General features: G+C 37.4%; 1 protein-coding gene across 3 annotated transcripts in view; it reads left to right on the top strand.

Moving 5' to 3' along the window:
* LOC127444569 (F-box only protein 41-like) overlaps positions 1 to 14,312 on the top strand; it is an 83,508-nt gene that overhangs the window by 45,462 nt on the left and 23,734 nt on the right. For all 3 annotated transcript variants that reach the window (XM_051704018.1, XM_051704016.1, XM_051704017.1), the window contains 3 exons: positions 860 to 1,067; positions 4,764 to 4,837; positions 12,331 to 12,692. In XM_051704018.1, coding sequence (XP_051559978.1) covers positions 860 to 1,067; positions 4,764 to 4,837; positions 12,331 to 12,692 — 644 coding nt within the window. The remainder of the gene's footprint in view (positions 1 to 859; positions 1,068 to 4,763; positions 4,838 to 12,330; positions 12,693 to 14,312) is intronic.

Genomic DNA, 14,312 nt, shown 5'->3' with positions numbered 1-14,312 from the left:
AACAATCAAAGATGTCCATCTAGTGCATGTTTATAAAAGACCAACCGTTAAATGTAGCACAGATGGGTGCAAAAACGGTCCAGGATCCCTTCAAAACTGCAAGACAGAGCGCATCTGAATGAAATAGAACGGAGGTCTCCTTTTTAGAGTTATAACTTGACATTGCGATTTTTAAAAGAGGCGCAAGGTACATGATAACGGTCAAAGCCATTCATCTAGTGCATGTTTATGCAGAAAAACATTTCAATCCAGTCCCCTTTGCTTGCTGTAGATGAATCTCCCATGATAGGTCATCTCTCCACTTCATCTTTGACAGACTGAGCACCAGTGGGCGGGGCCAAGGGTGCAATGACGAAAAATAGGCGTTGATGTCTTGCTGAAGAGGCAGTCATATGCAGATGTACTTGGTCTTTGTGACGTCTTAAGTTCCACAAATTCCAAACATGCCGTTTCAACAGCCTGGTTTAAATAAATTCTCTTTTTCTTTTAAGGAGGAAGTTTTCAATTCTGAAACTTACAGTATGTTTTTGTTGTACAATGACCTCTTACATGTTCCCTTTAATATTTATAAATTGTTAAGCATATTCTGTAATAAAGTAAATTAGTTTAAGTAAATTAATATTATAAAACTAATTGTTCAGTTTAGACTGGATCTTTCTCACTGTATCTTTAGACTTTTATTGCACATTTAATACTCTTAATACCAACAATACTATATAAAAAAACACTTATACAGTAGCCTACATTTGATACATTGATCAAAAGTACCTGACAAACTATCACCACTTACACAACACTACATCCTTAATACTTACATCTTTTATTCTCTTTTCTTGTTCATTTTCTCTTTCTCACTCAGAGAGGTGGCCCAGATTGACCAGTTCCTGCAGGAAACAGCTGTACGTGAAGCCAATGCAAAAATGCGTCTTCAGCAGTTCATTGAGGAGCTGTTGGACCGGGCCGACCGCGCTGAAAAACAGCTCCAGATCATTAGCAGCTGTGCCACTACCCCGAACGGCAGTCTGGGACACTGCAGTCTTCAGGGATCCAAACCCAATGGTCGACAGGTATAGTGGCTGTGAGACAAAGACAGTGGAGAGGACATGACATCAGAGCAATGCACTTTCACTCTTGCAGTAGTTTCAGTTTTGTTTTGAAGTGACTGAATTTCTCCATCAATGCAAAATCTATAAAATCCAGCATAAACAATTTGATCTACAAGCAGAAGAGCTCAATTTATTAACACTGTTGTCAGATTTATTTTATGATCTGAACTACAGTATATTATTGGAATGTGATCGTGACTAGCCGTTTTGGACATTTTGGTCTTTCTCCATTCAAGTAGATTAAATGAGTTTACTCTCAAGAGTTTAAATGAGAGTTAGAGACGTAGAAGCTTTCAGTAATTCACTTTTTTTACTAATCAGTCTGGTGGACATTATATGCAAAGAGATAATGCTTAGATTTAACCTGCAGGCAAGAGTAAGCCAGAAAAAAAAATCTGTCTTTTGCCGGGCGGGCTCTTGTGTTCTGTTCAAGTGACTAAAGAGCTTCTTCTTTTACTGAAGAACTAACAAGATATCAAGCTGATCTGAATATTTTCATCTGTGATCGCACTCAGCTACATGTCTTCACAAATGCTGATTGTAATCTATAGTGATTCTGTCACCAAGCTTGTTTCCTGTGTTTTTCTTCTACACTAAATGATTAATGAAATCAGAATGTGGAGACACAACAGTCTGTTTTTCTTGAACTTAGTTACTTTACTCACTGAAAGCAGCATATGGACATACGCATTCTACGGCAAGCCTCAAGAGGATAAATACTAGAGCCCGACCGATATGGGATTTTTGAGACCAATACCGATTTTAGAGAGGGAAAATTCACTGATTACCGATATGGTGGCCGATATATTTAAATTTTGAGCTGGATGTGGATTTTTCACCGATTTTGCACTGATATGACTATGCAAAGGTACTCAGAATGCTGCTTTCTGAAATATTTTTATCAAAGAATATTTGACATTATTATTATGTTGTCAACAAATTCTAGAAATGAACACTGAGAAAATAAAGAATAAATAAAAATACAATAAATAGCTAAATAAACATCAGTACTGGATGTTTAGTATAAGTCAATGGCTGACCATTTAAATAAAGAATAAATACAAATAAAACAAATAGCTAAATAAACATCAGTACTGTTTAGAATCAGTCAAATGCTGACCATTAAAATAAAGAATAAATAAAAATAATATAAATAGCTAAATAAACATCAGTACTGTTTAGTATCAGTCAAATGCTGACCATTTAAATAAAGAATAAATAAAAATAAAATAAATAGCTAAATAAACATCAGTATTACTGTTTAGTATCAGTCAAATGCTGACTATATTAATACTGCCGAGTCAAGATAAACAGATAAGCAGCGGTGTTACACCGTATTCTGCTATACAAGTTCAGGGGAAACTTTCAACAGTGGAAAACCAGACTTTTAAATATTACATTTTATAAATGCAACGACTGGAATTGTTCGGTTGAAGGGGGTACCAATCTGCGAATCCTGAACAAAACAGTTTGGTTACACATTAGCTTCCACTCAGCTGACAACAGTGAAAGTAGCTACATGATTAGCTAGTTAGCTATAAGCTCGTTGTCACGGAGAATAAAAGACGAACGTTGTTTATTTTACTTTCCAGCATTGTGTCTCACCAACTAGGTAACAACATAGCATGAAATCAACACTCATCAGACACAATCCACCATCGCACCGTTGTCTGTTTAGCTCCAAAAAGATGCTCTGATGTTTGCCTTTCAATCTGCTACATTACTGACTGCACTGACAAACTATAGCTGGCTAACAGCAAACAGACATGAGTGACATGGTTGTCAGGGACAAGGTTAATGTTATATTAGTTATATTGAAAAGGGAAAATGATGGGGTCATTGTTTATTAACTTTCCAGTATGTATTTCACAATCTAGTTAACTTATCGAGACACAGCTCAACTCTGCCCTGTCTGTAGAGCCACCGTCAGCTCAGCTCTGTAAACAATGGAGTCGGAGCACGCTCTGCTGGACAAACTACGGCATGACACCAATTCTAAAGCATTGTTTTCTGCATTATATGTTCTGAAAAAAAGTTTTCATATCGGCGCATATCGGTAAAATATATGCCAATACCGATATATTGGTCAACCGATATATCGGTTGGGCACTAATAAATACACAATCACACACTTTCACAAGTAAAAGTTACTCCACGAATCACATCCTAAATCACTCTTTTACAATTGTTTATGCACATATCTCAGCAAAAAGTTGGGAAGTGTGACACCCTCGGCCAAAATGTAGTTATTTTGAGTCCGCTAGTGTGGCACCGACTATAGCAGTAAGTCCCTGCAGGTGGTGGAAAGTGCCTAAATGTGCTTTGTCATTGTTGCTGATCTGTCTGCAGTTGCTGTAGGATAAATAAATCTTAATACAGCGCTCAGAAAATGTCTCTTACTAAATGCTCATCAGAATGTTTCATAAACCTCCAGATGCCCTAAGGATGTTGAAAGATTGCACTGGAGCACCAGTCTCATTTTCTTGCATCTAGAGGGGATTAACATTACACTTGGTTCCTCAGCAGTATTTCTCCTAACATTGGCTGCACCAAGTTTGATGCATTCTAATCACCAAGGACCTATTTGGGCTGTTGTTACAGGTAACTGGGAAAAAAACACCTTAATTTACTGTAAGCCATTTTTGCTTTGACATTCCTAACGGATGTAGCAGTGAGTAAAGGTTTTGTAGAATGTATACATTTATTTAGTTTAGAGCTCTCCAGGCTCTCCATCCACTGCTGACGGCAAATTATGGCAACACCCTTAACAACTCAATCTCTGACATTAATGGGGACCCCCTCTGTCACCATGGAGACAGCATTGGACATTTGTTTTTTGCTCATAAACTCTATTGCACACAACAATATTGACTCGGTTTGACTTCACATGCAGCGTGTGTTTCCAAGCTGTGCAACATGATCACACGGGAAGTCGGCATGCTGTTTCCGAAAGTTCCGTTACCCAAGGATCAGCAAAAGTATGCCGACTCATTGACATGCCTCTATCTCCCATCTGACATATTTGGATCGGCTCAATAAGTATTACTTTCTCCTGTGGCTCAACTGGTAGCGCATAGAGCCAGTTGTATGAGAGACCACTGTTCAAACCCCAATCAAACAAGGAAGTAATCATGTTTGTATAAACAATCATGAGCATTTACATTAATGCATTTAGCAGACACGTTTATCCAAATCGACTTACAGTGCACTTATTACAGGGACAATCCCCCCGGAGCAACCTGGAGTTAAGTGCCTTGCTCAAGGACACAATGGTGGTGGCTGTGGGGATTGAACCAGCAACCTGATTACCACCTATCACTACGCCACCACCACACGAGCATGATAAGGAGGTTGCATTTTTGTCCCTTACATTGCATTTTGTCTCCACTAATGGTTAGGGTTAGATTTGGGTTTTGGTTGGGGGTAGATTAAATAAAATAAGCATTTCTCTTCGCTGTTTTACACCCTGTTCAGCTGAAAAAAAATCTTGTTGGAATTAAATAAACACTTAAACGCTTGCCTTTTTTCTGTAGATACTTAGTCGGCTGATGTTGAGCTGTCTCAGATGTGATCAGTGACAGCTTGGAGCATATTGACCTGAAAATATTTATGCAAAATCATTCTCTCTTTTGCTTTCTATCTCTCTCTCTCTCATAGAGAAATTCCATTGTCTCTGGGGTATCGAGGGGAATGTACCAAGTGTCTGATAGACGTTCCTCGCCAAGCACTGCGTAAGTCCCCGCAGGATATCAGAATTCTGCCTGCATGACTTTACAAAAGTATTCATGTTTTGGCATCAGGCAAATGTCTGTTGGTTTGCAACGTAACACTCTGGTAAGGTTTTTTTTCTAAACCATAAGTATTAAACTTAAGCAATGAATTGAGCCCAAACCACTTAAAGGGTTAGTTCACCCAAAAATGAAAATTCTCTCATCATTTTCTCACCCTCATGCCATCTAAGATGTGTATGACTTTCTTTGTTCTGTTGAACACAAACAAAGAGTTTTAGAAGAATATCTCAGCTCTGGAGGTCCATTCAATGCATTCAATGCTGCGTTTGATACAGCTGATCATTCAGTTTTAATTGATTCATTGAAGAGTTGGGTGGGAATTTCTGGGGTGGCTTTAGACTGGTTTATGTCTTATTTGTCAAGTAGGAATGTTTGTTGGAGATGAGGTCTCTTCCTCTTCTACAGTTAATTGTGAGGTTCCGCAAGGTTCCCTGTTAGGGCCTATATTATTTTCTCTTTATATGGTGTCTCGTGGTTATGTGATTCAACAACACAACATAAATTTTCATTGCTATGCAAATGATCTAAAATTGTATTTGTCTTTGAATCCCAGTGAATTAAATGTTCTTTAAGCATGTATAGTAGATATAAATGACTGGATGGCACAACATTTTCTTCAGTTAAATACTGATAAAACAGAGGTTGTGATAATTGGTTATGGTTCTAAAAAAACGTCAGATTCAGTTAGCACTTAGACAGGTGGTCCCAAATATTGAGCAAGTGGTAAGAAATTTTGGTGTCTATTTTGACACAAATTTACAATTTGATTGAATACCATCTCAAGCAGTTAGTTCAGTCTTGTTTTTATCAGTTAAGGAGCGTTTCCAAGGTTAGACATATTTTGAGTTTTAGGGATAAAAAGCAGCTTATTCATGCCTTTATTTCATCTCGCTTGGATTATTGTAATGCCTGTTTTCAATTTTAAATCAACGTACTATTTCACAAATACAATTAGTGCAAAATGTTGCAGTTAGATTTTTGACACAAACAAGGTCTTCAAGTCATATCCAGTATTAGCATCTTTGCATTGGTTACCTATCCACTTTAGGGTTGATTTTAAGATTTTATTAATTACATATAAAACATTACATGGCTTGGCACCTGAATATTTAGCAGAACTATTAAGACATTATAAAACAGCTAAACCTCTTAGATGTTCTCGTTGTGAGCTGTTGACTGTTCCAAAATCTAGATGTAAAACTAAAGGTGATAGAGCTATTGTTGCAAAGGCCCCACGATTATGGAACAGCCTGGCCTGGGTTATTATATATATATATATATATATATATATATATATATATATATATATATATATATATATATATATATATATATAATGTGAAGCACTTTGTGCTAAGTTGCTCAAAGGTGCTATACAAATGAAGTGATATATACAGTATATAGGCTATATATAGATATATAATATTCTGCTCAGGTAGTCAAAGGTTCTGCCCAATAGAAATAGTTTTTGCTCAGCAAAAACAAAAGTTGTAACATTTGCATACTGGATTGTGATCGGTCTTGTCTTTTTTTTCATACAGTATATTTAACCATTTATAGCTGCCTTTACACTGCACAGTGACTATTTTAAGTATTGTGTGCAGCCGACTGAAAACAAGAAACTGGCTTCCATGACAAAAGCAAAGCAACTCTGATGCAGTATTTCATTTACAAAGAGCCAAAGCCCAAAATGTACTGTAAGCTTACCCAAAACTTTGATTCTTTTTATTTTCTCTCTCTCTCTCTCTCTCTCTCTCTCTCTCTCTCTCTCTCTCTTTTTAATTTTTTTTATTTATTTTTTGCTGCTTTGCATACTTGATATTTCCTTCAGGAAGTACAAACTAGTTTTAATAGAGTGACTTATGTGTTGTATAAACTGTTGTCAATTGCAACTGCACAGGAGTGTTAAAATGGCTGATTACAGGAGAGTGAAAGTATACTGTTGTTTGATTTCCCAAGTATACGATTTAACATTAAATTTGGTACCAGAAGTTTTGAGTCTCAGATATGGCAGAGCAGTGAGTATTTTATATACTCTGAGCACTGGATATGTTGGAGTCAGTCTGGTTTTGGATTCGTCTTCGAAAATTACTAGATTGTTGCACTGCCTCAGGGTTAAACCAGTCTGCAGTCTCTCAGCCATGCAGAAGATATGCAGAAAGAGTCCAGTTACACACAGATACACAATCATAAACACACTGCAGTGTGTGGCAAGGTAAAGTACCTCAAAGCACAAGGTCTTAACACATGGCCATAAACACAGCCAGCACCCAAAGCCCTTGAAGAGATTGTGGTAATGTATTAGTTTAAACTCTGCTTCCTTGGACAGTCTTCATTTTTTCTCCTTGTGTGTGTATTGAGTGCATGTGTATGTGTCCTCTTGATTTTGATTATAGACTCCCAATCTAAAGTCTACCGTATGTATTTGAATATCGTTCATCTCAATCAAGATTTAGACGGTATATAATATTGAAAACAGAATTTCCTTGCTGTTTTAAAATAAAAGAGTTGGATCTGCTATTCTGCTATGTACTGTAGACATATTTAAAAGGCCCTTTCACATCACTCTTGTCAGGGCTTCAACACAAATGACATGTACCGCTCTGACCTCTACATGAAGAGTGTTACAGATAGCTTCACAGAAGGGCGATTTTACGAGGTTGCTAGGAGGCAAGAAAGAGGGAAGGGTACATAGTTAAATGTGAAACATGTATTTGAGATCAGAGCAGAATAAAATATTGCAAACATCACTATGTTTAAGATTGGCCTCTTCGAATTGTTCTCAGCTTACCAACTTTTGTCAGCATTACTAATATCAGGCACTAATGCCATTTATATGCATCAAAGACAAATTACACAACTCATTTATTTTTAGTTCCTCTCCCTTTGATGTGATTCCCCATAACACACCATAATTAACCTTTGTGTGGCTGCTCTTTTCACAAGGTTCTGATCTGTGAATGAGACATCACCATCCATCTGTTATGTGTGTGCGTCTGCGTGTCTGAGGCTGCACATGGACATGCATGCATGTGTTTCAAGCCATTTGGTGCTCCGACAGGGAAGGAAGGAGCGTGGGTTTGCCCAGAGTCTGGTATCCCTAAATTGACATCACACACACCACAGGTCTTCTTGATGAATCATACTGGAGATGATGGAAAAACTGGACAGCACATGATCACTGCTGTTCCCTCATTATGGCATAACTCACAATCTCAATGGCATTAAATAAACAAGTGGTATTAAAATACTGTACTTGTATATGTTCTCTACAGCAAAGCTAAGTGTAAAACAAACTATATATTAAATGAGCTAAAAGCTATATTACATGACAAAACAAAGACTTAAAGGAATAGTTCACCCAAAAATGAAAATTCTGGCATCATTTACTCACCCTTATGCCGTCTCAAACTCTTATGACTTTTTGTCTTTTGCAGAATACAAAAGAAGATATTTTGAAGAATGTCTTGGCTGTTTTTTGTCTCAATAATGTAAGGCAGTCCAAAATTTTCAAGCTCCAGAAAGGACATAAAGGCAGAATAAAAGAATGACTTGAGTGGTATAATCCATGTCTTCTGAAGCTATACTACAGTTTTGGGTAAGAAACAAACCAAAAATTCAGTCCTTATTCACTAAAAATCTTAACTTCCTCACATTTTTTCTATGCACATTCATGAGAGAAGCTCGTTCGAGCATCCTAGCACTTGACGCATATGCAGATCGCTTTACACAAACCAGACATGGTTTTGCCAGGTTTGTGGTTTTCACACCCAATTTGGATATTTTGAAAATGCAGCCACTGGCAAAATGATCGAGTCTCTGGGTTTAGGGGTACTTTTAAGATGTACAGTGGTCACAGAATGTTGGTGGTAAACACTGAAAAAAATTAAAATGCATCATTTTATTAATGTACTGTATAATCATTGAGTACCTGGCAACCGTGTGCAGCATTAAAACATTTCCTTCTTTAATCCTGCACTGTGTTCCAGATGGGCCGTATGTCAAGATTTATTGTGTATAAGGATTTATCACTTCATAAGATGTGGAATATACCAATCTTTTTGGAGTTTAAAAGTTTTGAACCCCATTGATTCTTCAGAATATCTTCGTTTGTGTTACAGAGAGGAAATAAAGTCATAATTATAAGAGAATTATAATTTTTTAAATGATAATCAGAATTATATATAACTATTCCTTTAAAGGCTCTAATTAGGTCTTTAGTTGGTTCTGACTGACCCTGGTTGTCATAGGAGCTATTTCAAATTGGAACCTGTAATGCATTGTTTAGAGACGTGTGTACAAATAATTTTAAATATATAAATATTTTTATATGTATATTAAATACAGTATCTATTTTCTATAATATACAGTATGTATATATGTTTATTTTATTTTTTAAAAAAATTTTTAATGTAAAATCACTGAAAAGTGTAAATACTAGCTTTGTTGCACTGTCAAAACGTTGCTTTTTCTGTTTGAGAATCCCGACCAGAACTACATAAAGTACATTGGCTCAACCAATGGTAGGAGTTTGGGACTGGACTATCTTTGTCCAACCAGTGGCATCTACTAGCAGCCTAACTGGCCCATGCTAACCAGCCAAACCCTGACCCCTTGTTCGAGTTCCACAAGGAATAAGCCATGAGCTGTTACCATTGTGCCCTTGATCAAGGCACTCCATCCAGGGTGCTCCACAGGGACTGTCCCTGTAGTAAGTGTTCTGTAGGTTGCTTAAGCTTTAAGCTTTAGCTAAATCACTACTTACTTACTCAGCATGAAAATATATGAAGGATTTTGATCTTTGTCATAGCCATGCATTACACAGTCCTCATGTGGAAGCTGTGATAAAGTGTCTCAATGCTCCATGTGTCTGTCACCATAGCCAGTTGCCTACAGTTAACTACATTTACACTACAGTGTCTCTTTAAGTCTAAGTGAAAGCTTTTCAACTGTAACATCTGGAGAGTGACAGTGGAAATTCTGTCCCCGCTAAGCCTCGGAGAACATTCCTGAACCACAATCCCATGCGAATGCCCTAACTGTTTCCTTGTTACACCTCTGATTTGAGTTTAGTGATTTCTTGTAATGATTAAGCAAAGGTCTTGTGGAGTATGTTGTGTTGTGCTGAGAATAATCTTCAGCTAAGCAGTGTTTTGAATCAAAACCACAATGAGTCACCCTCATACTGTATGTGCAATTAAGGAAATAACCCATTACTCATTCAGGCTTAAGAATAATATTCAGAAGACAAGAGTTATCAATCTTTCTTCCTAATACGTGAATTAGCAAACTCTCATTTTTTTTTTAAATAAATTAGTGAGTGTGTATTTTAGGAAGTCTGTCTAGACAGATCTGATTATATTTCCCAGTTAAGTGACAATATAGCTCACACTGTTCTTTTTACACATTCTCAATACATATCCTGTCTGTATCGTAAAGCAGGGTTTCCCCTAAAGGTTTGTGAAGGAACTGCAGAGACTTTGTGAAATTGTCATATGTTTGTAATAGCAAACTAACAACTATTTTGTACGTTTTCTGCAGTATACTGTATAGCACTATATATACTGTGCACAATATGCAAATATTTTGTATGCATAGAATATCTGGATGACCTACTACATTTGCAGAAATGAACTGTATAGGGAACAACACTGCACAGAATACCACTGTGGCAAATGCACCAGAAAAATCAGTCTTGATTTTTAACATCTCTAATATACACTGGCGGCCAAACGTTTTGGATAATGTACAGATTTTGCTGTTTCGGAAGGAAATTGGTTCTTTAATTTACCAAAGTGGCATTCAGCTGATCACAAAGTATAGTCAGGACATTACTGATGTAAAAACAGTAGCATCACTATTTGAAAAAAGTAATTTTTGATCAAATCTAGACAGGCCCCATTTCCAGCTGCCATTACTACAACACCTTATCCTTGAGTAATCATACTAAATTGCTAATTTGGTAAATCACTTGCCATTATATCAAACACAGCTGAAAGCTATTTAGTTCATTAAATGAAGCTTAACATTGTCTTTGTGTTAGTTTTTGAGTTGCCACTGTATGCAATATACTGGCATGTCTTAAGGTCAATATTAGGTCAAAAATGACAATCTAGAAACTCGTCAGTCAATCATTGTTTTGAGGAATAGGCTATACAATGCTTGAAATGGCTAAAAAACTGAAGATTTCATACGAAAGGTGTACACTACAGTCTTCAAAGACAAAGAACAACTGGCTCTAACAAGGATAGAAAGAGATGTGGAAGGCCAGATGTACAACTAAACAAGAGGATAAGAACATCAGAGTCTCTAGTTTGAGAAATAGACGCCTCACAGCTGACAGCTTCATTGAATTCAACCTGCTCAACACCAGTTTCATGTACAAGAGTAAAGAGAAGACTCAGGGGTGCAGGCCTTATGGGAAGAATTGCAAAGAAAAAGCCACTTTTGAAACTGAAAACAAAAAGAAAATGTTAGAGTGGGCAAAGAAACACAGACATTGGACAACAGATAATTGGAAAAGAGTGTTATAGATCTTAACCCCATTGAGCTTTTGTGGGATCAGCTAGACTGTAAGGTGTGTGAGAAGTGCCCGACAAGACAGCCACATCTATGGCAAGTGCTACAGGAAGCATGGGGTGAAATGTCACCTGAGTATCTGGACAAACTGACAGCTAGAATGCCAAGGATCTGCAAAGCTGTCATTGCTGCATGTGGAGGATGTTTTAATGAGAACTCTTTGAAGTAGTTTAAAAAAAATGCTAATTGTAATAGTAATTTTTCACGTTATTAATGTCCATGTATTTATTTATTTGGTTAGTAGCCATGTAATAAGCGGGATAAAGTAAGGGATAATGTACAGTCAGCTGGTTGTTATTGCACAATAAACCCCTTCAGGGTATTACAAGACCCATTCGCTTTGCGTCGGTGTTTATTGTGCGATAACAACCGGCTGACTGTACATTATCCCTTACTTATTTACTTAATTAAATGTGTATGCAGCCCTAGTTCACTTACTATTATTTAAAAAAATACTCAGCGGTATCCAGTAAATTCTGAACAGTATTCGCTAAGTATTAAGATTTTAAACATAGCCATAGAAATACCAATTCTGAATTAAATTAAAAAGTTTATTATAAATAGTATATATATTGTACATGATAGTTTAATAATATGTACTAATAATAAGAAAAAAGTACAGGAATATTTCAGAAGTTAACATTTAAATATGCTGTAAAATTTAAATATTTTGAAAGGTTAATATTTCATTTCAGGGAGTAGTTAAAATAAATATTTGAGGTCAGAGATGTTCAGCTGACCAAAAAGTTTTGGAACTACAGCATTACTGCAAATTAACCACAATATTGTGCCTGACTGTTATTTATTTATTTATTTCTGATCTGGACTCTTTCCTCTGTGCTCTTCCTAAACAGAGCATCAAGACGAGTAAAGTCTGTGTCTCAAGGTTCAGGAGGTTATGACAGTGACAATGTGGACCTCCACGCTCTGGAGGACTGTCCTGATGCTCAGTACTACCACGTCCAGTGCCGACTTGGGGTGGGAGGTGGAGGAGGTTACGAAAGAGCAGCTGCTTCCCAGAGCTGGGGTCTCCGCAAACAGGCCATCCAGAACTGGCAGCGCCGGCCATACCGGAACAGCACGGAGGGAGAGGAGGGCGACGTATCTGATGTGGGCTCCCGCACCACAGAATCCGAGGCAGACTTGTGGGAGCAAGACAAGCGAGCAGACTGCCAGCAGCACGGGGGAAGCCTTGGAGGATACAGACTAGCTACAGGTGCGATTCTGACTGGCACTAGGGGTGGGGCTTCTGGGGCTTAAGCCTCAAATGTTTTTATTAAAGCCCTAAATGTCTTTACCAATAAGTTTTTATGCCTGGTCATTTTTGTCACTGTTACAGGAATAATTCTCATAAAAATGAAAAATATATTATTATTTACTTACTTCAATGTGGCTCCAAACCTGTATGACTTTCTCACCTCCGTGGAACACAAAAGGTACATTTTTAAAAAGTCTTCACATGGTTAATTTGTCATATAATGAAAGTGTATAATGACTCCGGTCTGTCAATATCCAAAAAGGACAAAATACTCTATAAAGCCATAGTAAAAGTAATCAAATGCACTATATTCCGAAACTATACAATTAGTTTGTGTGATCAACAGAAGAAACTTGCGCTGTGAGTAAATATTGAAAGAATCTTTATTTTTAGCTGAACTATTATTTAAAATCTTATAGATTATGTTCTACAAACCGGATTCTGAATAAAAACAAAAAGGAGTGATTTATAAATTCCATTCACCCTGTGCTATATATATATATAAAAGCATAAAAAATTATAATTGTATGTGATGTTTTATGAATTTATTGGGTTTTTTGTTGCTGTTGTTGTTGGGACAGTCGAGTGTTTACCACTGTGTAACATCACCATTTCTTCTAATAACACTTATTTGGAACTGAAGACACAAGTTTAAGTTTAGCAAGCAGAATTTTCCCCATTCATCCATTAAGCAGGTCTTTAGTTGCACAATTGTATGGAGCCTTCGTTGCCACATTTTGCGCTTCATAATGTGACACACATTCTCCATTGGAGACAGGTCAGGACAGCCATGCACTTGTAATTTAGGCAGTATGTGGTTTGCCCTTGTCCTGCTGGAAAACCATTTCTGAATGCGTATGATCTCGGACCCTCAGACAACACTGTCTTAAAACCCGTCTTTCGTCTGAAATGGATATCATGACACTGGCTCGGGAATACTTTGGTAACCCATTGTCAGTCAACACCATTCACTGCTGCATCCACAAGTTACCATGCAAAGCAGAAGCCATACATCAACACTGTCCAGAAGCGCCACCGACTTCTCTGAGCTCGGTCTCATCTGAAATGGAAAATAGAACAGTGGAATTGTGTTTTGCGGTCCGACGAGTCCACATTTTTTTCGTATGTTGGAGGAAAAATCATATAAAATGTAATCTGAGAACAGAAAGGGCCAGCTCTTTAGCAAATGCTGCTATGTTTGCAAATGTCATTTTCCAGTATAAAACTTTGTGAGTTTGAAGTGTAGCCAACAGTTTGTCAGGCAGTACCCACTGTGCTCACTCTCTAAACAATGACTGTACAGTCAGGTCAGAAGACATGGGGCACAGACTGAGGGAAATTAGGTCAGCATGAACGTAACTGCTGTCGGAAACACAGGCCTGGGAGCAATGAGCCCATGTGTCACAAAGCCATGAGTAATGACCACAGTTTTCCACCTACAGATTCCAGGTCATCGTGGGAAGAGGGCAGACTGAGTAACCAATAGTTTACTATACATTCGCATAGATAATCACACAGCACGTCACAAAGAATGTGACCTAAGGCTGTGATATATGTTTCTCTATGTGTGTGCTTTTA

The sequence above is a fragment of the Myxocyprinus asiaticus genome, chromosome 8, assembly GCF_019703515.2.
Source record: "Myxocyprinus asiaticus isolate MX2 ecotype Aquarium Trade chromosome 8, UBuf_Myxa_2, whole genome shotgun sequence".
In the NCBI taxonomy this organism is placed as follows: Eukaryota; Metazoa; Chordata; class Actinopteri; order Cypriniformes; family Catostomidae; genus Myxocyprinus; species Myxocyprinus asiaticus.
Note: the sequence above shows the minus strand (reverse complement) of the source record. Positions and strands in the feature narration are given on the sequence as shown.